This window comes from Cyrtonyx montezumae, unplaced genomic scaffold (genome assembly GCF_038088225.1).
Source record: "Cyrtonyx montezumae isolate F1298 unplaced genomic scaffold, pur_monq_1.0 scaffold_8, whole genome shotgun sequence".
Taxonomy (NCBI): Eukaryota; Metazoa; Chordata; class Aves; order Galliformes; family Odontophoridae; genus Cyrtonyx; species Cyrtonyx montezumae.
In genome coordinates this window covers 31,334,533-31,357,621 of record NW_027072089.1, presented here as the reverse complement: position 1 = coordinate 31,357,621, position 23,089 = coordinate 31,334,533, and the positions used below count along the sequence as shown (strand labels likewise).

The 23,089-nt window shown below is 36.5% G+C and overlaps 1 protein-coding gene across 1 annotated transcript in view; it reads left to right on the top strand.

Annotated features, from left to right (window-relative positions):
- The window catches only part of CUNH8orf34 (chromosome unknown C8orf34 homolog), a 157,385-nt gene extending 147,200 nt beyond the window's left edge, over positions 1-10,185 (top strand). Inside the window, exon 14 of the mRNA XM_065753167.1 lies at positions 9,167-10,185. Coding sequence (XP_065609239.1) covers positions 9,167-9,174 — 8 coding nt within the window. The 3' untranslated portion in view covers positions 9,175-10,185. The remainder of the gene's footprint in view (positions 1-9,166) is intronic.
- Positions 10,186-23,089: the final 12,904 nt, after the last annotated feature.

Here is a 23,089-nt window from a genome sequence, read left to right as displayed (position 1 = left end):
GCATACTTGCTGATGCCAGTGCTTGTAGTCTGAGCAGCTGGCAAGATTCTGCATCATTTTTCACCCTCAAGTCAATAAATCTGTATAGATGTTTTGCTTGTGATTTAGTGTTGAGGGGCCCGGGAGTTCATAATTTATGAGTCTTAGCAGAAGAGCTGCAAAATTAATCTTTACAATAGCAACACCTGTTCTTTGACTCAACTTTTAATAAATTACATGTGGATAATATTTACCACATTCTTTGACTACCTTCAGATAATAGCAGCCAGGTGTAAAGCTAGCTTTTGGTTGTGGGAAAACAATGCAAAAAGAGAGGACATGTGAGTCACCTCAAGTTCTTTTAAATTAATACCCTGTGGTTAGTGTTTTACATGAAAGGGAATGAAAAACTTATTTTGAGGTAGCAGTGCAAATGTGCTCAGATGCAGGAGTTTAAAGAGGCTATTTTCAAAGCCAGTGAATGATAAGTGAACAGAACCAGGTCACTTTGGAATCTCAAAATCTCCCAACAAATATCATTTGCAACACAGATATGGCAGTGTATATCTTGTCTTAGAGAAAGGAGGTCTAGGTTTTCAATTCCAGAAATTCAGTCTTTACTTTCTAAATAAATCCTTTAGGCTCTCTGACAGCATTTTAAAAATTTATCAGGAACATCCAAATATAAATAACTAGTTGTCAGTCATTTTTAAAGAAGTTTCCTACCAGCTATGACAATATAAGTTTGCAAACATATGCCAGAGAAAGACATGTAATTTTTTGCCCTTATCATGTAAATTTTGTGATTAAAAATAGGAACTAATGCATACTTCTTACAGAAGAACTGTCACCTAGTGACTAAATATCTTCTGTTTGTTAGATATATTCTTTGATATTATGCATGCACTGAACAAAGAGGAGTGAAAACTGTAAAGGCAGTATGATCCAAAATGAAGAGTGTGTGACTCTTCTGTGACTTTAGTGTCACTAAATAATATGCACAAGGGGACTTGTGTTTTCTTTCTCTCAAGATATTGCCCTATTGCTGTCTTCAGTAGTTTGCTTGTGTACTAATTCTGAGCAGAAAGTTTTCAGAGGATGCATAAAGATCATTTTGGGAAACGGGAGGGATCTGGAGAAAATATTTACCAGATCCATTGTGTTTCAGGTTGATGATAGTTCTTTGGCAAAAGCAGTTTTCTTCAATATAGGGCACTGATGCAAAGAAAGAGAACTGCTTCTGCAGTTACCAGAGCATTTCTTGGACAGCTTTTATAAAAATTTCAGAGGACTGGCAAGAGCCAGACTGAATTTTCCCTTGAGAACAAGCCCAACAAATATTGTTGATTGATAAATCAACATCGCTAGCTTCCAAGAACCTTGGAAGGACGACAACTGTCTTTTGTTGTAATTTGGTCTGCTTTTAGTAGCCCTGGGATGGACTAGCTGCCCAAAGTTGGCTTTCTTGTGTGCCTTATACAGGAGGTAAGTCACAAAGCAGATGTCTCTAGATTCAAAAGCCCTGGATATACAGGATCCATATATCTGCAGTCAGTTCATTTCATAGATGTACATGACAGGTGAATAACTTAGCCTTTTAGGGAACTTACTGCTTCAGTAGTTCATATTAAATGTATATATACATATTTGTGTGTGTGTTCATGTTCCTTTGCTACAGCTTGGTTAAGGCATGGCAGTTTTGTAGTCATTGGCACACTAGGCAGTGTGGCTGCTATCAGTTAATCCTAACTTCAATTTACCAACAGGAGTACTAGCTACTCTTGTGATAAGTCTTGAACTCTCACCTTCAGATCTCTGGCAAGAAACTTATGCATTTTGCCCTATACATCTGCATATTCTAAGTGTTTGTGGTGGGAAGTCAACTACTTACAAGTAAAAGCTGTTGGGAACAAGTATTATTTCCACTCCATTTGTTCTTGTACTTACTTTGAAACACTGCTGTAAAAGGCCCTCTACTGATTACTTCAACAGATGATGAACAAAATGTTCATTTTCCCATTCTGCACAAATATCTTCCTAAGAAAAAGACCCAAAAAATTAAATACTGTTATTTGTAGGATCAAGAAATTCAAAATGTGTTCCAGTAGAATTCCAAACTTTACAGTGTTTGTCTGCAGGTTCATTCAAAATGTGTTCCAGTAGAATTCCAAACTTTACAGTGTTTGTCTGCAGGTGAAATGTCTTACGCTGTGCAAGTTCATACAGCTGAACAGATATTTTTCTGAATAAATTAAAAAAATAAATGTTCCTAACATTTGGAAAGTTGTTTCACCAGAGTTTATAAAAAGGAATTTAATGCTGCAATATGCTTTTGGTGTGAAAGTTTCCTCTTACTAGAGCCAGGTACCATATGTATGAGTGACAGAATCAGGGATGGAGTAGAAACTGTTGATTGAATCTTTTATGAATGAACACAAACACATTTCTTTTAGTCACATTCAGCTTTTTTTGTATTCTGCTCTGATGCATTATAGCAGTGCTTGAAAACATCTCTTTAAGAACTTAGGTCAAGACTTGATTTTCTTCTCTGTTGAGAAACTTAGATACAAAGCATTGCAAAAATGTATTAATGAATTACAGCCAAGTTAATAAGAACATAGTGCATGTAGTTATAGATGTTTCCAGTGTATAGTAAATTCACTACAAATGTTTTTTCTAATCTCAAAAGTGAATCTGCATTCAACTTCTGGGAAACTTTGAGATTCATTATTCTTTTGAAGAAACCTAGGGTATCTTTCTTTCACCAGATATCTCAAGAGTGGTAATAATAACTAGAAGAAAAATGTCAGCATGTTGCATCTCCCCACCATTTCTATAGAATGTCATGACTGTGGTATGTCTGGGGTACGAAGGATTTCCCAAATCTCTCTTGACAGCTCCAGTTCCTCCTGTTGGGAAGTCTTGGCTGGATGACTTGCAACATTTATAGCTGAAGCTTCACCATTTCATATAACAGATCTCTGAATCTGAAAATGAGAGAGAAAACAGTTTTCTATTCTGGAAACACTTGTATTCCATTATTCATGGGTAGTGAAACAAAAGTAGAGATTGACATTATTTCTACCAGTAGTTGTGTCACTCTTGGAAAGTGAGGTAAGAGTTCTCATCATAGTGAGAAAAAATTTCTCCTGTATTTCCGTGCAGAAATCTTCCAAACAGAAAGATATGAGGGGTTTTTTTGTTTGTTTGTTTGTTTTTTCAACTTGCATTATTATTAGTGTGAACTTGGATTCCCAAAGAATGTATTAATGTAATACAGGTCATTTAAAAATAATGACATAGAGTGACACAGAGAATTATCGAGGTACACATTAGGTGAATTAAAAGCTGGCTCACTGCGGAATCAAGAAATAGGACTATCTAATGGCAAGCTGTAGATGAATGGGGCTCATTAGTGCCTGATAGGTTTAGATAATTGATGTAAGGGACAAGTTGAAGATATTAAATAATATGAATCCCCTGATATAATGGCCCTGATATAATTCCAGTAAAAGGAACTTTGTTATAACCAGATGAAATATACATGAAACAAATTAAATATATGTGACACCAGAGAAGTATATGTGCCTCTGCTGCAGAATAATGAGACTTTGTCCTGGAAAGCAGTGACTTAATGGATTTAGGATGATCACAAATGATCATCTCAGTGTGAGCTCTTAGAATAATGCTGTAAACAAATAAGGGTAAACCATTCCTTGCATGCCTAAAAAGTTAAGTAACAAGATAATTATTCAAAATACTATCGGCTGAAATCTACAGTTCAAGTGTCATTAAGAAAGATTGGAATTACTTAAGAGATTAAAGAAGATTAAAAGCAACCCAGCATTTGAGAAGTCTTGTTAGGAGTTCACCACACCTAAAGGCATCCACTAGGAACTTCAGAGATGATATATGTCTGTAGATCCTTAAATAAAAAAGATTAAACTCTTCAAACTGTGACAACGGAAATTGATGCTATGACCTAGCAGCCAAGGGCCTTAAGCACTGTTACCAAAAGTTGAGGGAAGTGATGAATTTGGAGTCATTAACATGAAGTGATGGGGCTTTCTAAATGACAGATGTTAATCCAGCTGGAGATTCTGGCATGCAAGTGGTCAAACTAGATGAGCACACAGGATTTTTTTGCGAGTATATGTGAATATACTTATTCATTCTCACAAAGAGTAGTCTAGATGAGAAATTTCCTTTACTTCCCTGAGGTAGGCTTATTTCCTGTTAGGCGTGGATAAAGATGAGCATTATAATGATTACATCTGCCTTAATTTCTTCAAAGAGTTCCTTATTTGAGTTTTAACATGTTCAAAGTAATTCTCAGTCCTCCTAACAGTACCTGGTGAGTATCACACAATGGCAAACAAAAAGAGCTTATTCTTTGCAGATGAAAAATGCACTTTCTTACAAACACCGGATCATATGCATAACTGTATTTACATATATACACGTTTTTTGAGATTTTATATTGAGATTTATTATAGCAATTTTAAACTGCAAAGATTTCCTCAGTTGTTTTTATTATCATAATTCAAGAATATAAAAATGATTTATATGGAAAAGCAGACTTCATCTGAAGCAAGCATGTGCAATCTATTGTAGGGTACCTGCTTTAGCAGGGAGTTGGACTTGATCTCTTGTGGTCCCTTCCAACCCCTACAATTCTGTGATTCTGTGAAGTAAGGGTTGTTCTTGATCCAAAAATATAAACTTAGAAAATATTAAGAGTTTGGATTAATACTAATAAAATACTATATAGGCTTTATTCTCCTTTGCAAAGCAAGACATAGATATTGCAAACAGATTTTGTGCTTTAAAAATCTTAAATATGTATGTGACGAGTAGAATAGAACAGAATAATTCAGTTAGAAGGAACCTTCAGAGTTCACCTAGTCCAACTCTCTGACTGCGTCAGGGCTAGACGGAATGTAAAGACTGGTATTGAGGGCATCATCCAAATATCTCCTGGACACTGACAGTCACAGCTGTCAGAGGGAGCAACCACCTCTCTAGGAAGCCTGTTCCACGGCTTGACCACCCTCACAGTAAAGGATTTTTTTCCTTCTATATAGTCTGGATGCCTAATATTAAATGGCAATGTATACCATTCAGTTGAATATCTATTTTGCTTTTTTTTTTTAATGTTGTTTTTAATTCAGATACATTTGCAAGTGGCATTTTAAGCTTTCAAGAAAAAATACTAGTTATCCCAATTAATTAATATTGCAAAGTTCTATGTGTTTTGAAAAGATCTTTGGATAGATACATAGGTAAATTCAAAAGGTAATATCTATGCTCATCACTCCAAATCTGTACTGAACTTTCTTAAATTTTTGTTTAAAATAAGAATATCAACATACATTAATTTGCATACATTATAATTAAAATACTCCTCTTGCTGTATATTAGTATAGCAGTTATATATTTTCGTTAAGAACTTTTATTTGAATTGCAAAGTAGTGTATGTGTTGAAACATAGGTTGCTTAATATTGTCATTTTAAAAGATTAGTCTAAAAGGTCAAAATCAAAGTGATAATCTTTAGGAAAATAAGGCTCTTCTGTAACATTAGTGAAAGAGTTTTGGAGAATAAAATAAAATGATGCTTTCACTGCTCACTGACAAGCAGATAATAACGCTAGCTGCTTGTGTTAGGTTCAGCTGGGATAGAGTTGTTTTCTTCAGAGTGTTTGGAATGATTCTATGTTTTGGTTCTAGAAGAAAAGTGATGTTAATAACACACTGATGTTTATAGTTATTGCTAAGCAGTGCTGTACAGAGCCAAGGCTATACCAGTTTCTCAGTTCATACTAAGAAAGGGATGGGAGGGGACTTGAGTTGGCCAAAGGGATATTGCATAGCATATGATATGATGCAGGAGGGCTTTGAAGGGGGTGGAAGTTCTCTCTCTTCTGCTTATTGAGCCACCTGCTGGGTTAAATTGCAACACTGCTATTGTAATGAAATGTAACTTCACAATGGAAGTACAGTCTAATTTGTTGCATATTGGTGGGGGAAATTTTAGTCACTTTATTTTGTTTTGACTATATCAGGATTTTTTACGCTGCTTTTCCAAAACTCCTGCTTTCTTGAGTAACCGTAATTTAAATTAGACATGAAGGCGTGCAATGAACCACAAACTGATCTGGTTGAAATATCACTTAGCAAACATAGAATATTTTTACTCAGATAATTCAGTCCTGTGTTGTGTCTCAGATCTGTGCATACCCTGACATTTGTGCTATATGATTCAGGAAGAGGTATGGAAAATATCTGAGAGTCTGACAGTAGAGGGCTGAAAATGTTTCAGCTGAAATTTCAACGAAAAAAAAATGCTCAAAAGAAATGCCCCTGGGGTCTCAGTAAAGGCTCAAGTGATGGTAACCCAGTGAAGACTATGAGGGGCACAGTCATCCTATGGAAATTCACCTGGCCTAGAAGAGCATATCGATGACCTTTATAGCTCGATGACTACTATACAGACTTTCCAGCAGGAGGGAACTGGACATTTTTGTGTACCTTTCATACTACAGATCTTTGTGAAGAGCAAGGAATTACACTGTTCCTTTTTTATGCCTTTTTGGTTTCTTTCCTTTGCCGTATTTGTTGTGTGCTTTTGCAACAAAGAAGATCTTGCTGCAAATCAGAGTGTACTTTTTATCCAATTTATTTGTTGCAACTCTTTTTAAGAAAGGTAGACCCCGTTTGTCTTTCACTGATGCCTTGTGCTGTCATTTATAGCAGTAAAGAAAGCACAGATTAGCTTTGAAGTCCTACCAAAGCAGATTGGTCTTCTACACCAATTTTTCACTCAATTTACTTGAATGCAAGTGATCCCATAAAGTGCAAGATGCAGGGGGCAGCAAGCAGTGAGGATATATCTTTGCATTAAATAAAGCTTTGAAAGGCTCCTGATACCATAGCCAAATGACAGTTTCAGCAGATGGGATGACTGTCATTCCAAGGTGCAAAAATGACCAGGAAGTGAAGGACCTACATAAGAAATGTGTTTTTTCTCCTGTGCCAGTATTCTCCAAGCTCTAGAAAAAGTTAATACTCCTTCTTATCTTATTGTTACAAATACGTTTTACAAGAATGAGATTTATTCTATGCTAAACCGTGAAAGTTCCTCTTCTATCATGAAGAGAAAGAATTTCAAATTTAAGTAGGAAAAAGTCAGTGATGGGAAAGGTTACGATTTTGTAATGAACTCAATAACTGTGACTGTTCTAAGCCTGTCAGAGAGCAAGTCCATGAACGTGGAATCAGGGAAAGAAGAGAGGAGGGTTGATTCTCAATGTGTGGCTTCTGTTCATTTTGGTTAAATCTTGCTTGGCAATGTGTAGTACTAATGTGAGTGTTGCAGCAGAATCTGGGGAGTGCTTATGTTCTCTGTGTTTTATTTCCCTGATCTTCAAATGGCAATGATAAAATATAACTGTCAACAAAGCTATGAGAAGTCACCAGTTAATGTTTCTAAAACATGTCACAAGTGTAGGCCCAATTCTAATGTCTGTCTGTATTTCTTTCTACTGTAATTATGCACACATTAAAATGGCTGTAGTTTGTTTCAGTAATTTTACTCAAGTAAATCAGCAGTGGTTTTCTGCTTATGTTAACCACTTTTAAATTGTTATTCTCTTCTGCACTGAACTGCTTAGCATGTCAGAGTGATCCATCTTGTCTACCTTAGCTATCTAAAAATGAGGGAGTGTTGTCCAAGCTATTTGTTCTCTGAAATAGAGAGAAATAAAGGAACTTCAGAGGTCACATAGAAATGTACAGTGCTGGGGGAGTGACAAAGAATCCCTTCTCTCTGTCAGGGAGTCCTTCATCTCTTGCATCTCCAGCCTGACTCTACTCTAGCTCATGTCAGCCAAAAGTTGACTTGGTGTTATTAATATAATTTTTTATCAGTGAAGAATTCTATAATGGATATGAGGTAGCATACAATATATTTTCTGTCTGGCATCCCATTTCCTTTTGCAGCTAACACTATCCCTAGAGTTTTTGCAGATAGCAGTCATGAGAAGAATTTGCAAATGGAGCAGGATTACATATGTTTGCTTTTATTTTTCCACCCTTAAGACAAATTTTTTACTTAAAGATCAAACTGTGACAATGCTTGAATCTTTGCTAAATGAAGTGTCTCCAAGGAAAACAGTTGTTAAACATTAAGTATAGGTGATGAAAAACTACATATCAAGTTAATAAAGGGTGAGAAATGTTGCTAAGATTTCCCAGGCTTTATTTCTTCTTCTTCTACTACTACTACATTTATTTTATTTTATTTTTTTATGCAGAGGTGTTCATGGTATATGACTTGTTCTGTTGAATATCAGTACAGTATTAGATAGAAAATCCAGGCTTATCACCTGGCAAAGCAAAACTTGAAGATCTTGTTCCAATACTATCTAGTTGGTTACCTGGAGATAACGGAGAACAGTTTGTTGCTGCCAAATGCCTTCAATCTCCCAAAGAGATGTTGTGTATTTATATATATGAAAGAAATGAAAAATGTGTTGCTGATCCTGATTTCCTTCAGTGTTTAAAAATGAAAATTTAAGGCTTCTAAGGTAATTTACAGATCTTTATTCATTCAGCTGTGTTATTCAATGTGGTTTTCAAGCTAGGTGCATGTAATGGGAACAGTTGCATTGTTACTTGAGTTTTTGCAAACATTTTGGGAAGGGGTTGTGTTAAAATCAGCAGCATTTGCAAATCAATCTGCTTCAATGTGCATGTGGAAATATCTGTAAAAGCTAAATTTCCATTTTGCTTTGGGGAAAGTTTTAAAAGTGAACACAATTGGAAATGAAAACATTACTATCTCCACTTACCCAATTTGTTATAGTTACCTATTATACTTAATGCATTATAGAACACCGTTCAATTTTTTTCAACCACTTAGCATTATTATTACATGGAAGAGGCAGAAAACTGTTTAAAATGCTGAATAATTGGAATAAAAAGTATCACTAAAGAAGCTCTGGTTTGCTTCACAATATTTTAGTAATGAAGAAAAATAGAGATTCATCAAAATCCACATTGCTTATTTAACTGTGTGCTCAGCACTATGGAAAACTTGCACAAAATGCAAGCATAATGAATTTCCATTTTATCATACTTTTGTGTATATTTTAGCCCTAATTTCTGTTTTCTTTTTGATTTCACAGGTTTGTGAAATCAGTGGGATTGTTGAAGAGCAATTTAATAAAAACAAAAGTACAGTGATCAAAAGTATACCTGAAAATTTGCTTTAGTTTATACATAATAATTTAAATGAAGTTATTTTTCTAGTATCAGCAGTACATAAGGGGAACCTCTCTGATATGTGGATGCTGTGATGCACTGAATCTGAGTGCTTACTGTGGTACAGTGGCCATAGGAAAGATGGGTAGCTGACACCATTTAGTAGTATAAAGCAATAATTAGTTTAGTTTCTACCCCTATTATTTTGGATTGACATTTGATAAACTAAACTCTGCCTGACCAAAATAAACTTTGCTTAGAGACTGTATGTATTTTAACTTGTCTAAGGTTTTCTACTTATATTTTGTAAGCTTTGCTCTTTTTTAGATTCACAGACATGAAAGTATTTGCCCACATCTGCCAATCTGTACGTCCCATCCAGGTCTCACAGAGAGCTAGCAGTTTGCTCATAGTCACCTGCAGTAAGAGGGCAGGGAGGAGTGAATGAAAGTGTGTTCATAGGGAGCAGGAGCAGGTGTTGCCTGTGTCAAAAAACTTTGCATCGAGTTTATCTACTTTGATCTTTAAAACAAAAGAGGACTGTTGAAAAGGGAAATAAATAAAGATAAAGAGAGGAGCATGCATGCAAAAATAAAGTATCTAAAGGAATTTCATACATAGAGTAAAACACAGTTTACCTATATGAGTTACTGAAACAAGTTTACCATTCAAAATAAGCTAACTGATATATGCTGTATGCTTGGAAATTTAGAAGGTGCTTTGGCACAGACATCAAATGAAGGGATGTGGCAGTTGCATTTATTGATTTTATTTATGTATCTGTTAATTCTGTCAAGTGTGTTTTCAGTTTCCTTTGTGTTCGATTATGTACAATTGGTTCCTGTATCTTAGACATAATGATATAATGAAATTGCTTGCAACTATTAGAAACAGAATATAACAGATCATCTATTTGTTTAAGGAATAAAAATGAATTATCTGTCATGGGTTTTCCACAGCGTGATTTTTTTTCTATGTTTCTCTCATATTCAGTGCTAGCACAAAAAGTGTCTGGTCTGTCTTAGGCATAAGCAAATGAAAAGGAAGATCTGAGTGTGCTGAGCTGGTTCTTGCTATATGTATCATCATTGTTTAGACTTCCTTCTTTTAAAGTGTTTAGCATATTGGAACCACGTGGGAATAGTCCCTTGAAGTTTATAGCAGGTTAGGGCTTCATCGATTAGTCATCAATAAAGAAAATCTGTGCATATTTCCATCATACACGTTTGTATATGGGAGAGAATGTTATAATTGATAAGTTGATCAGTTTTCTGCAGTGAAGCGTTCTTGTGAAACTACTTATAGTTCCAGTAGTTATAGCTATGGTTCAGGGTTATATTCATCCATAGTGACCTGCATTTTATACTTTACTTTGCACTTTTGATTAGTGTCAGTGTAGGTATGCCTTATTTTTTTCTAATTGCTTCTATTATTTACTGAAATTATGATCATATTTAGTCCCTGGGAAAAAATCTCATTGACTTTGATTGAATTAAGATTACTCATATTTTGAGGAAGAAATCAGTATTTGGCAGCATCTTAATTCTAGAAGTTCTTGCATGCTAAAGCACTTGAAATACAGTTTGGACTGGGTAATGGAGGGGAATTTTATTAGGAACATGTCTATTTTTATATATTTATTTTAATTCTAATTTTATTACCTCCTGAAATGTAAGACAAGCTTTATGTAGGAAGGCACAATATAAATGCTGCTCCTGGGCTTCTGAGCACAAAAACATTTCAGTAACAGATACAGTGAGCACTATCAACTCTCAGAATAATTAATAACTTTACAAGTGTGAAATTTATGCAGTGTGGCAGGATGGTTTGGCCTTTGTGTGGTCCAGCTATAAAAGATGTGAAGTCTTGGGCTCCTGAGAGATGCCTGTTCTTGGGGCTGGCTTTTTTTCTAGAACACTTTTTAAGCTGAAGAGTGGAGGATAAATAATGAAGAATGTGGCCTTTTTTTCCCCCCGAACTAAAGCATATAGAAAATTCCATGTCATTTTTTGTTTTAGTTGTCCTGAGGCTTGAATGATCTCATGATTATTTAACACTTGTGATTGGCAGTACTCCCTCTAAAGTGTATGGCAAGCAATGTTGGCCGATCCTCATGCTCAGCCCAGCAACGACTGCTGGCATTGTAGAGGAGAAGCAGCCACCTGGTGCCTTGACTGTGAACAAGCTGGCAATGAAGCTCCAAGAAGAGTCTGAGATGTACTTAATAGAAAACAAGCAGCTGGGCTTAGGGGCTCGGGAACATAAACAGCAGCTGGGAAGGCTGTGCAGAAAAGAAGTGTGATAAACTTGTTTTCACCTTTGAGCTGTGGGAAGCCTCATTTTCATTTTGACCTTTTTGGCTTCAGCAAGCAGTTTCCATTTGTCAGTTGCTCGTGGAATAAACTCTGCCTCCTTGGTACCTAATTGAATTGAGAGTCAGCTGTGTGAGTTCACATGGATGCTTCTCTAGTTTGTTTGGCAGGAGTATCAAGGTGGTTTTCTTTTGTTTTTAACTCTCTACCAGGCACTTCAAAATCACAGCTCAGTATAAGCTATGTAGAAATGTACTTCTCTGTATCTGTAGGAAACAGAGTAGATGTAGTGGTTTTCAGAAAGATACTTCATGCTTCATTGCTGATGCTATTGAATTACTGCTTTTTGATGGAAGAAGAGCCATGATAATTTTTTTTCCAAGCCATATGTTTACATCTTTGTTTTTAAAAGCATTTGCTAATGCAGTGATGTAGGGAAATTGTATTCTCAATGGTACTTTTTAATGAAAAAAATGAAAAAAACGTATCTCAGTATATGAAAATACATGTAGCTTGTCTAATAAACAGCTGTCCTTCTGTCAAGTGCCAATTTATGAGAAAAAAGAAATTATTGCCATACAATTTTCTGTTGCTTCCTTTTTAGAGCTTCTCGCCCTTGATACATTACCTGGGTAATCGTACAAACAACCTTATTAACTCTATTCATTTCATTAATGCAAAGATAATAGCTTTCCTTCTCTACTGCTCATATCGAGTAACTTTATCACTTGACAGACTTAATGGAATGACTTCTTCCTAGCTCTAAGATCTGAAGGCTCAGTTGAGGGAGAAAAGTGGAAGACATTTTCTTTGCAGAAGTTATTAAAATAAAGCAATTACTTTTGGAATATTATGCAGTGGGAAATTTCCCCGAGCAAATCCTTTTCTTGAAAACTTAAGCAATACTTTAAAACCACTTATGTAATAAACAGCTGTAGTGCGTACATGCAGTATTAACAAAAGCTTCTGGCCCTTTGGGAATAGTATTCCTAAAAATGCATCTTCATTTGCAGTTTAGATCTCTTTCAGAAGAGAGAAGGATATTTTTTCTTCTGCCTTTTAGAATATTGCTTCAGTTATGTCTATATTTTATATTTTATATGTCTATAGCTAAAAGCAGGAGAAATCCTTTATTGCAACAACTAAACTCATAGATATGTGAAGAAAATGAAGGCTAAGTCACTCATGCATATATGACAATGTTGTTTCACTCCTCTGGCTTTGTGTAGCAAGTTTTGGATATCTCCAGAGAAGAAGACTCCACAACCTCTCTGGGCAACTTGTTTCTCTGCTCTGTCACTCTTGAAGACTTTCTTCCTCATGTTCAGATAAAAGATCCTTTGTTCCAATTTGTGCCCATTGCTGCTTGTTCTGTCTCTGTAAATCACCAAAAAGAGGCTGGTACCATCCACTTGACTCCCACTATTTAGATATTTATAAACATAGATAAGATTCCCCCCTCAATCTTCTGTTCTCTAGGCTGAACAGTCCCACGTTTCTTGTTCTTTTCTCATATGGGAGATGCTCCAGGTCTCTCATCATCTTTATTGCTCTCCATTGGATTCTCTCCTTGTCTTTCTTGAACTGGGAGCCCAGAACTGCACCCGGCACTCCAGATGTGGCCTCACCAGGGCAGAGCAGAGGAGGATCGCCTCGTTTGACCTGCTGGCCATGCCTATTTTAATTCACCCCAGGATGTCATTAACCTTCATGGCCTCAGGAGCACACTGATGACACATGGCCAACTTGTTGTTCACTAGGACTCCTATGTCCTTATTCACAGAGCTCCTCTCTGGTTGGTCATCCCCTAACCTGACTGTATATGGTTATAAATGTAGAGTGCAGGACTCTACATTTACCTTTTTTGAACCTTATCAGGTTTCTCTCTACCCAACTCTCTCTCCTGTCCAGATCTTGCTGAATGGCAGCACAGCTTTCTGTTGTTCCCAAAGACAACTAAAGCAGACCACTGAAGCGAACACTACAGGAAAGCTGACATTTATAGGTCCTCTCTGACTTAACTGCTGAGCTACTGATCTAAGCAGCATCTTCCTTTCCCAGAAATATACACGTATTAGCCTACAGAGGCAGTGTAATAGGAAGTGGATCTGGAAAGGGCCTCATTTAGTTCATAAACCTGTGACAGCATAACTCCAGTAAAAACATTTCTGACAGCTTTTTGTCCAATCTGTTTTGAGAATATCTCGAGATGGAAAATCCAGTCAGGCAACCCCTGATTCTTTCTTCCGTTTGTCTTTGAAAATCAAATACTGAAGTGCTTGTACTTTTGCTTGACAGTGGTTTCTCAGGGCATAATCTTCCGCCTTGAAAGCATTCTTCACTTCTTAACTGTTCTCATCTTGTTTCAGTTCTTATAACATTCAATTCAAATATCAGGCAAAGCAACATAGTAAAATATTGGACCTGTAGAATCATTTGAATTTTTAAAATGGTGTAGATGGGCCAGAATTTCTTGCAGGGATTGCAGGCGTATACTGAAGAGGCATTGTTTCAGACCATCAGATGTGACAGGCACTGAAAGCAGGACTTGTGCTCTGCAGGGGGGCTGTGTTGCTGCCCTGAAAAATCCTGCTTTTGCGCTAGAAATCACACGCGATGAACCAGCAAAAGGTCATTCAAACCTGTGTGCCTCAGTCGTTGTAGCTGTCTCCAAGAAGTGCATAAGGAATTCATGAGTGAATTTCAAAAAGTTGCCAAAATACTCCCTGGGGCCTGATAAGCACCATAATTCAAAATCTCTCCATAAGTGCCTCCAGAAATCATTCAGTTCCTCCTGATGTGTGTAATCCAACACCTACACACAATTCCAGGTTTAATAAAGCGTGGGGCCCTTTGGCTGAGATTCCAAAGCAACTTCGACTTCCTATCCCCCCAGGTGATGCTGCATTTCTGTGTCCAGAACACATTATCTGTTGTTGACTGTTCATCTGGACATAGATCTTGCAGAATTTTAAATATTTTCCTCTGAGTATGTGTTGAAAACATCCGATGGTCTTGCCTAGGGTACTGTGATACATGGGCCTTTGGGGAGAGACTGCAGCATCAATCTCATCCATAATTTTCTATCTGCTCTACCCAAAGACAGTAAGCTATGTAAAAGACAGAGCTAAGCTTTTCAGGTCGTAACACAGTCAAAAGTCCAGATAAAGTTGTATACTCACTGTTTCCTTTTAAAAGCAGTTAATTTACAATATGACAAATTTCAAATTAATTCTTCTGTCACTTGCTCTGTATGCTAAATACTTGCAGAAAAACAGTACACTCTTCAAATTCTGAAAAACTGATATTTCAGCTTTCAAAGTAAGTTTAGCTCATTTAATAAAAGTAAATTTTGTGCCTATAGTCTTTAAAAGTATGAGACAATGAATTCAGAAATGTGAGAAATTTTATTCTTATATACATATGAATTATCTACATCAAGAATGGTTTATCTGGGACATGGTCTAAATTGATGTAAAGAAAAAAGCAGAACAAAAACAGTCTCCCAAAAAACAGTATCTTTGTTCTCTTCTGCTGATAGGATTAGCAACACCTGTGCAGCCTTTCATAATAATTTTAATACTCTCATTGGTGATTCTGAAATCTGAAATCCATGGTAAGTGTCATGCAAAGTGGGCCTTATCTTTGTATATCTGACAGCCTTATCCCTGGTAGAAAATACAGTAAGAAATTATCATTACAAAGGAATAAGCTCTACAGAGAATACAGGTTTTTGACATGGGTTTTTGCTTGACTTCAACATCTAATGCGGTTATAGCATATCATATCGTATCATATCGTATCATATCATATCATATCATATCATATCATATCATATCATCATATCATATCATATCATATCATTCTTTTGGCTACACTGTTTACCTGCCATTTGTATTTTTGTGCTCTGTGTTAAGTCTAGCTATAAAATACAGTGCATTGGCCTACTATGATAGAGGAGCACCAAGATAAAGTTGTATCCTACCGATAACAGAGGAAGGGTTGCTATAGACCTTAGTTAGAAGGTATTCACTTCCATAAAGCAGTTTTTGCTACATGCTCTAGGATGGTCTTCCATTAAGTATAATAATAAATTATTTGTTCAAAAAGCCAACTGCTTAATATATTCTGAAAAGCATCACCTCCAAACTGCCCTATTGTCTTTTGAAGATGTGTATTGGGCTCTTTGTTAGTCAAACCTGCTCAAGCAGTGTGGTCTCCCAGCAGTTCCATCCTCCTGGCATGCTGAAAGATTATCCGTACCCTCTTTGTTGTTTCCAGAAGCATCTGCCTATATGGTGGAGTCCCTACTCCTGCAATCTTTATATTATATGAGCCTGCAAGCCATCCACTGTTTTTCTTCGACATCTATTAAACATCATATAAAAGTTTTAATCATTCTTTCTGAACTATTTCTTTTGGGGGTAGGAGAACTTTGACATAGATTAATTACAGGACTACAGTTTTTCCATTAGGAATATCTTTCCACTGCCCACTTATTAAATACTGTTTGAAGTACTTAATTGAGGTGGCTTCCCTAATCCAAATCTAGCATTTCTGAGAGGCAATACTGGCTTTTCCTCCTAGTAATTATGATCTACCTCTACCATGGGATTTTGAGGTGAGTTAGGGTGATAACTGAGACAGAACTGAAACTTAAGTTGGCTCAATTTACAAAAGGTGCTTAGGGGCAAGGAGCATCTCTAGGTCATCCCTCTGCCACCTCCTGCCCCCAGCTCTTTTAATATATTGCTTACTGAAGTGGAACACAGCTGTTTGTTTCTTTCAGCACAAGGGATAAGACTGCATGGATTTATGTTTCACTAGTACTTTGACAAGGAGGAAATACTCCCCTTCCACCCCTCAGGATATTTCTTTCCGAGGGGAAGCTGAGATCCTTCTTTCCATTTTATTTTTGATCTGAATGCAACTTCTTAAGAATGCTGAAGATACTTTGTCGTAAGAATTGAACTAGCATACAACTAATGCAGTGCAGGCAATTGTATGTTATTATTTTCCCCATTTTTTTCATAGTTAAGAATGTTGTGGATAATATGATCCAAACCCACTGGATTTCAAATTAATTAGACAGCACTGACATGGTGCAGTGAGTTCAACTTGCTGCTCAGGCTTTACTGATTGCCATACTTTCTACTCTTGCTGATCACATCATATGTCTGTGACTGCCTATTGTGCAGCCTGATTTATTTTAATTTTGTAAATAAAAGTTGGTGAAGTAAGACAACTTTTCTTCTGAGTGAGAAGAACATATTTCTATCAAAATAGTTTGGAATACCAAGGATAAGTTTATGGACAAACTACTACTTATCTTTTCAGATTTCTTTTTTTGGCAAAATATGATAAAATCATGGATTACTTGAATTTTGTTTATGGTGTTGTATTTCTTCAGATTTAACAAAAACATTTCAGGAAAAGGAAGGGCTTTTAAGGAAACTTTTGTCTACTTGGTAAGATTCATCTTACATTTTTTTACTGTAGGTTTTCTTTCTATCCATTTATCTATTTATATCTATACCATAGCACTGGATAAATTGAAGAAAATTCTCTTTCATCATGTTATATTTTAACATTTTGATGATGGTGTATTGCTTTTAGAGAATCTGAATTTTGTTATATGAAACAGTTTAATAGATCCATCAGTAAAAATCCTCCCTTTTTCCATTTTGTGTTCCAAGAATTGGCCTGCATTTTAATTTCGTTATGATGTCATATGAATACTGCAGTGTTTTGGTTTATTGTCTTTGTAATTTTTCACTACTGGAAAAGTTTGATCACCACTCAGTTATCTGTCAAATTTAATTTTCTCCTTAGTTAACGAAGATCTCACACTGACAGGCTGGTGTGAATTTTTCAGCAACTGTTCTGCATTCTACTTCAATGACAAATAAGGAGTCTTAATTTATGTTTGTATTTCTTAGTAGGAAATCACATGCCTGCAGGTGAGAGGAATTTTCTAGGCTTTCCTTTTTTGTTTGCTTCTTTTAATTACTGGAATGAATGGCATGACATTTACCTGCATATATATAGCTGAGCGTCAGTTGACTCTGTGACAACCTATGAGGGTCTAGTCGTTTTTCACAGTCCAGAGTGCCTTTAGGTATAGGCACCTGTTGGCACCTGGTACGAGACCGAAGAGCTGTCACGTTTGTCCTGAGCTGACATGGTTTTGTCTTTTCCTTCCTTTAAGTGCTCTAAGTTCTTCCTTTCCTATGAAGCTGTTGTAATGACTTTTATGGTATACCACTTTTTCCCCTCTTACAGGTCTATCTTCAGCATGTGGCTTGCCACATGGAGTGTTTCTTTTTGAGTGTATGAAGTGCTCTATTGTTGCTGTAGGTATTCTCAGCTCTGTGTTCAGAGAGGAAGGTTTGTGTGTGTCTGTGTGTTGGGAAGTAAGGGGAGTTTGTCCATGTGTGTTTCTCTATACCTTGTGTGTTGTTCTTCTGGAACAAGCAGAACTGAGTGAGCATCTCTGCAGCCCCGGAGGGAAGATCTTTATATTATTCACAGTGAATATCTGAACTTGCTTGAGTGCCCCACACTCAAACTTCTGCTAGGCTACCTTGGCACTGTGAATTGAAGATCCTCTTGAGTAAGCAGTTCACTAGAGAGTTTGGGAAACCAGGAGATCCTCACTGAAACCCTTAGAAGCCTCCTAAAACCTGACTTCTCGTTGTCCCCTTGCCGTGTTGACAGCACTTGAAGTCTTCTATGGTCATCAGACACTGGTATCCCAGGAGGGTGTCCTGTTACTGCCCCAAGCTGAACGTTCCTGTCTTAGGTTTAAGGACAACCTTAAGTTCAAAAGAGAGGAGCGTTGTTTCTGCTCTTAAAATGATACAACTTAGTTCTGTTTGTGCTGCTGCAAGGCAGCTTTCCAGTTCTTTTGTGAGGAAAAGAACAGTTACTCATTTGGAAAGAGATCCTGTAAGTTTAGAAAATGAAGAAATAATTTTGTCTGTTGCAGTAGGAAGGAGTATTTATTACACAGAGGACAAATGCTCACCTGTGTATTATACAGGATTCTAAATTTATTACACACTTCAAAATACTTATATTCTTAAAATTTCTTTTTTATATGATTTAATTTTCCTATATGAAATAATGGGAAATTTAAACTTTTCTTATTGCTTTGTATTGATTGGAATTTGAAATTGTTGACTTAATAAAATATTCCCTTTACATGTTGTTATGAGGTTTTCTATTCCACAGAATAGTTTGAAGTCCCTGGCATATTGGCACACTTCAGAATAATGAGATTTAGTTAGAGCTAACATACAAGACTATGGAAAAAAGTAGAATAAGTAGATAAATAAAATGCTTAATCTACCACAGTAAAATTTAATATATTTTTGTGTGTGGGTTGGGAAATTACTTTCTGAGCTGTAGCCCAGTGCAAAAAACAAAACAAGTAGTGGTCTTTGACCTTTTTGGAAAGTGACTATGTATTTCTAGTGGTGACAGCCAACACCATTCTTTGATTTATAGCAGAGCAACTTTCATTTAATATTGACCATATGGCAATTTTCACCACCTACATTGTTCAAGACCTACGTCAGTAGCAAGCAAAGCAGTAAACCTTTTTCCCAGGCAACCCCGCTAAGACAGAGGTTGCTGCATTGTGGCATATTGATTGATAGCACAAAGCTGTGATAATTAGATTTCTCTGGATTCTTTATAAGTGGGCTCTGGGCTTTTTAAGCTTATTGAATTATTCTGATAACACTGAATTATCAAATATGCCAACTTATTTTCAAACTGTGTATTTGAAATACATGATGTCAAAAAGTTGTCACGGAAAAAGTTTACATAATATACCCCCCAGTTGTATTTTAATTTACATTAACAGAACAGTTTAGTTTATGCAAGACATGGATGAGGAGGGTGAGGGGAATATTATTGGGAATACTCACATCTTCGGATAGGAACATTCCAGACATTTTACAATAAAAGTTTTCTTCCTCTAATTTTTTTTTTTTACAGTTCTAGTTGCTGTGCTGCATACTGGAACAATACAGAAGGTAGGAACACTTAGTCTAGAATTTGGAGAGGAAAGTGTTTCGATTTGTGGAAATACCATTGTTGGAATTCTTGCATGTCAGAGACTTTCCTGACGTCTGGGATTGCAGGAGAGTGCTGTCTTAAGAGTAAAAGGAGGTCACTTAGGTATCTCACTGCATTCAAGTTATGGTTCCATGTTTCAGTGAAAAAGGAAATTCTTTGTTCCATCATTAGACATGCCAGACATCTATCTATGTGTGGATACATGCTAGCATGTATTTGTCCCTGTTTGGATTTTTTTTTTTTTTGGCAAAAGTTTGTGTAGATCTCTGCCCTTCAGTTGACTCACTCGGTATGATTTTACTGAATACACAAAGCTTTGTGAGCTAGGCATGACAGTTTCACTGAGACTGTTTAGTATCTATCTCTGAACATTTTTCCAGTTTGACTATTTAATGGCCCATATGTGCATCATCAGACCATCAGAGCCTGTTCTGTTGATACTGGATCTATGCCTGCTGTGAACCTACCCCTTCCCTTCTGCCAGTTAATGTTTCCTGGGTTGTGCGCTGACCAAGGTCAGTATAAGCTGAAAACTAAACACTGACTTTTGTCGATCCTCTTCAGCCAGATCCTCAGGCTTTTGATATTTGCATCTGAACCAACTCCAGGCTTCCATAAACATCAGTCCTGTCTAGAATCCAAGATACAGAATTTACAATTGCATTATAGGTATATGGAATTGGAATTGGAATTGAAGGGTGGCAGAGAGAAACGTCAATCCAGTATAAACCAACAGTATGTGTGGATAAACAGTAAAACCATATGTGGACAAAATGGTCAGTACACTTTCTTTAAGATTGTCATCTGGTCACAGTTTCCTTCGCAATTATGAACATTCACTGACTGTACGAGAAGTTCTGTTAGGTGCTTTTTCTTCTCATACTTGCTTCCAAAATGGAAAATTGAATTAAGTGGTAAGAGAGAAAGCTTAAAACATGTTTAATCATAGAATGACCTGATCTGAAAAGGACCTCAAAGGTCTACTTTCAACCCTCCTGTGCCAACCACTAGACCAGGCTGCCCAGAGCCTCATCCAGCCTGGCCTTGAATGCCTCCAGGGATGGGGAACCCACAACCTCTCTGGTCAACCTGTTCCAGTGCATCACCACCCTCTGAGTGAAAAACTTCCTTCTAATATCTAACCTAAATTCTCCCCTCTCTTACTTTAAAACCATTTCCCCTTGTCCAATCACTATCAACCCATGTAATAAGTCGTGGAGGGCCACAACGAGATCTCCCCAGACCCTTCTCTAGCTGTGTCTATGGTGAGAACAAATTTCTGTGATGATAGAGGAAAAGTAAGTTCTGGGGAGGACATGAGCAATAATTTTTCTAGTTAAAGAGAAGGTAAGTTGACCCAATTGAAAAAGAATGCATATGTTCAACCTACTGTACACTATTTTTCAACCTACTATATGAAACCTGCTTTGGCAAGAGGATTGGACTTCATCCCCAGAGGTTCCTTCTAACCCCTACAGTTTTATGATTCTGTATGTGAACTCCTTCTACCTCAAGAATGGTAATAAATTTTGACTGTACACCACCTCAGTCTCAATAACACTCAATATCCTTTCTGGACTTTCAGTCTAAAATTTGTTATCTTCTTTTTCTTCTTTCTTCTTCGTCCTCAGTTAAGTACTATCCTTAGATATACTCCATTGGTTGTGTATTCATTTCAGCCACATCAAATCTTTCTTATGAAGGAAGAAATAATTTATTCTTGGAAAAAAGAATCTTAAATTCTACTCAACTAAATACCAAATTATGCTTGTGTAAGTGGAATACATGCTGATTTCTATGATTTCTATGCTATTTTCTTTTTCATCAGTATTTACTGGCTGCAGAGATGATGATACCATGACAATAACGAACAAATAAAGAAGGTTTTGTTGTTGTTTTTTTATTCCTAGTTCTTTGCAATCATCCTTTACAGTCAGGTAGAGCCACTTTTTACTGCCCTTGATGGAATCACCTGATTAGAAGACTATAGTCCTTAGATGAGAAACTTAAAGCTATATTCTGTAGACCTATATCACTAAAACTTTAGGAGCTTTGATATTGATTTTTCAGCAGTGGGATTTCACATCTTTTGTTTTCAGATTTCATTAGTGATCTGGGACTAAATAAAAAGGGAGAGATTTTCTTAGATGCTAAGAAACCAGGAATTGCAGATATACCTTGCGGAAGGAAGAAGAAGAAACCACTAAAAACATTACTGTCAGTAATTATATATTTTTACTGCATATTTTCCTTAAAATTTAATAATTATATTTTGGCAATTAAGGTGTACTTAGGGCATGCCAATGTCTTATTTTAGCAGATTAAGAAGCCTGGATCTCATTTACTTAAAAAAAGATCTTTAAATGGAACACATGAAATCAGAAATTGTTTCAATTGAACATGTACAGACTTCCTAAAATTGCTTGATCCAGAAAGAAAGAGGGGAGTTACTTTACTTAGTTGCCAACCAGCTCAATAACTTAGTTCACTTAGCCGTAAAAGCACTCCGTGCATTGAAAGATTAGCTAAAAGGGTCTCTGGAAATTCTCCAGGCCTTTTTTTAATCTAATGCCATCAATTTTTAATAAATTTTAGCATGGCACAATCTTCTTTACAATTAGCAAGCAGGAAAAGCTGATATTTCTGTTAGCACTTCCCTGAGATGAAATAGTCCCTGAACTCTTTCAGCCATCAGTTTGCTATTAACAGTAGAGGCTGTAAATAAGAATTTTTCCAAGCTACGTAACAGAGGGCTGGCTAGTGTTAAATGATACGAACTTGTTCATAGTTTATCAGTTCTCATGGTTTATGAATAGGAAATAACTGTTGCCAAAATTAATTCCTAGCATACTGACTGTCTATGGTGGAAAGTATGCAAAAATTAATGAGAAGTTGTAAAGAAGTCATTTTAAAATGTCATTTCTGACTCAAAATAAAGGATCAGAAACTCTCCTCAGGTTTTGGGGTATCATTTTCAAACTGATATTTCCATATGCATCTGGGCAGAGCTCAGGTACAAATAAATAATGGTAGAGCAGTTGTCTTACAGTGTTGATTGCAACTTGGGCCAAGCACAAGTAATGATGAGTTTCTAAGTAAGACCAGGTATCTCACTTTAAAAGTGAAGTATTTTTAAGACAGAAATTGTTGTTGGAGTGGAGCTGGGTGAGATCTGATGAAGAGAGTAGCACTTCTGGTATGTGACAGTGAAAATACTTTTCCAGTTGTCATAATATCTCTCCTGTACCAATACTTCTCTTTGGAACATATGGAGGTTAGTGGCCCTGCCTGTGGCAAGGGGTTTGGAACTTGATGATCCTTAGGGTCCTTTTCAATACAATCCATTTTGAGATTCTGTCACATAGAATCACTTTCCTTCTCTGTTGCAGGAAATCCTGACCACACTGAAGTCTTGAGGAAAAGCTCTGATTTATTTTGTACTGTTTGTTT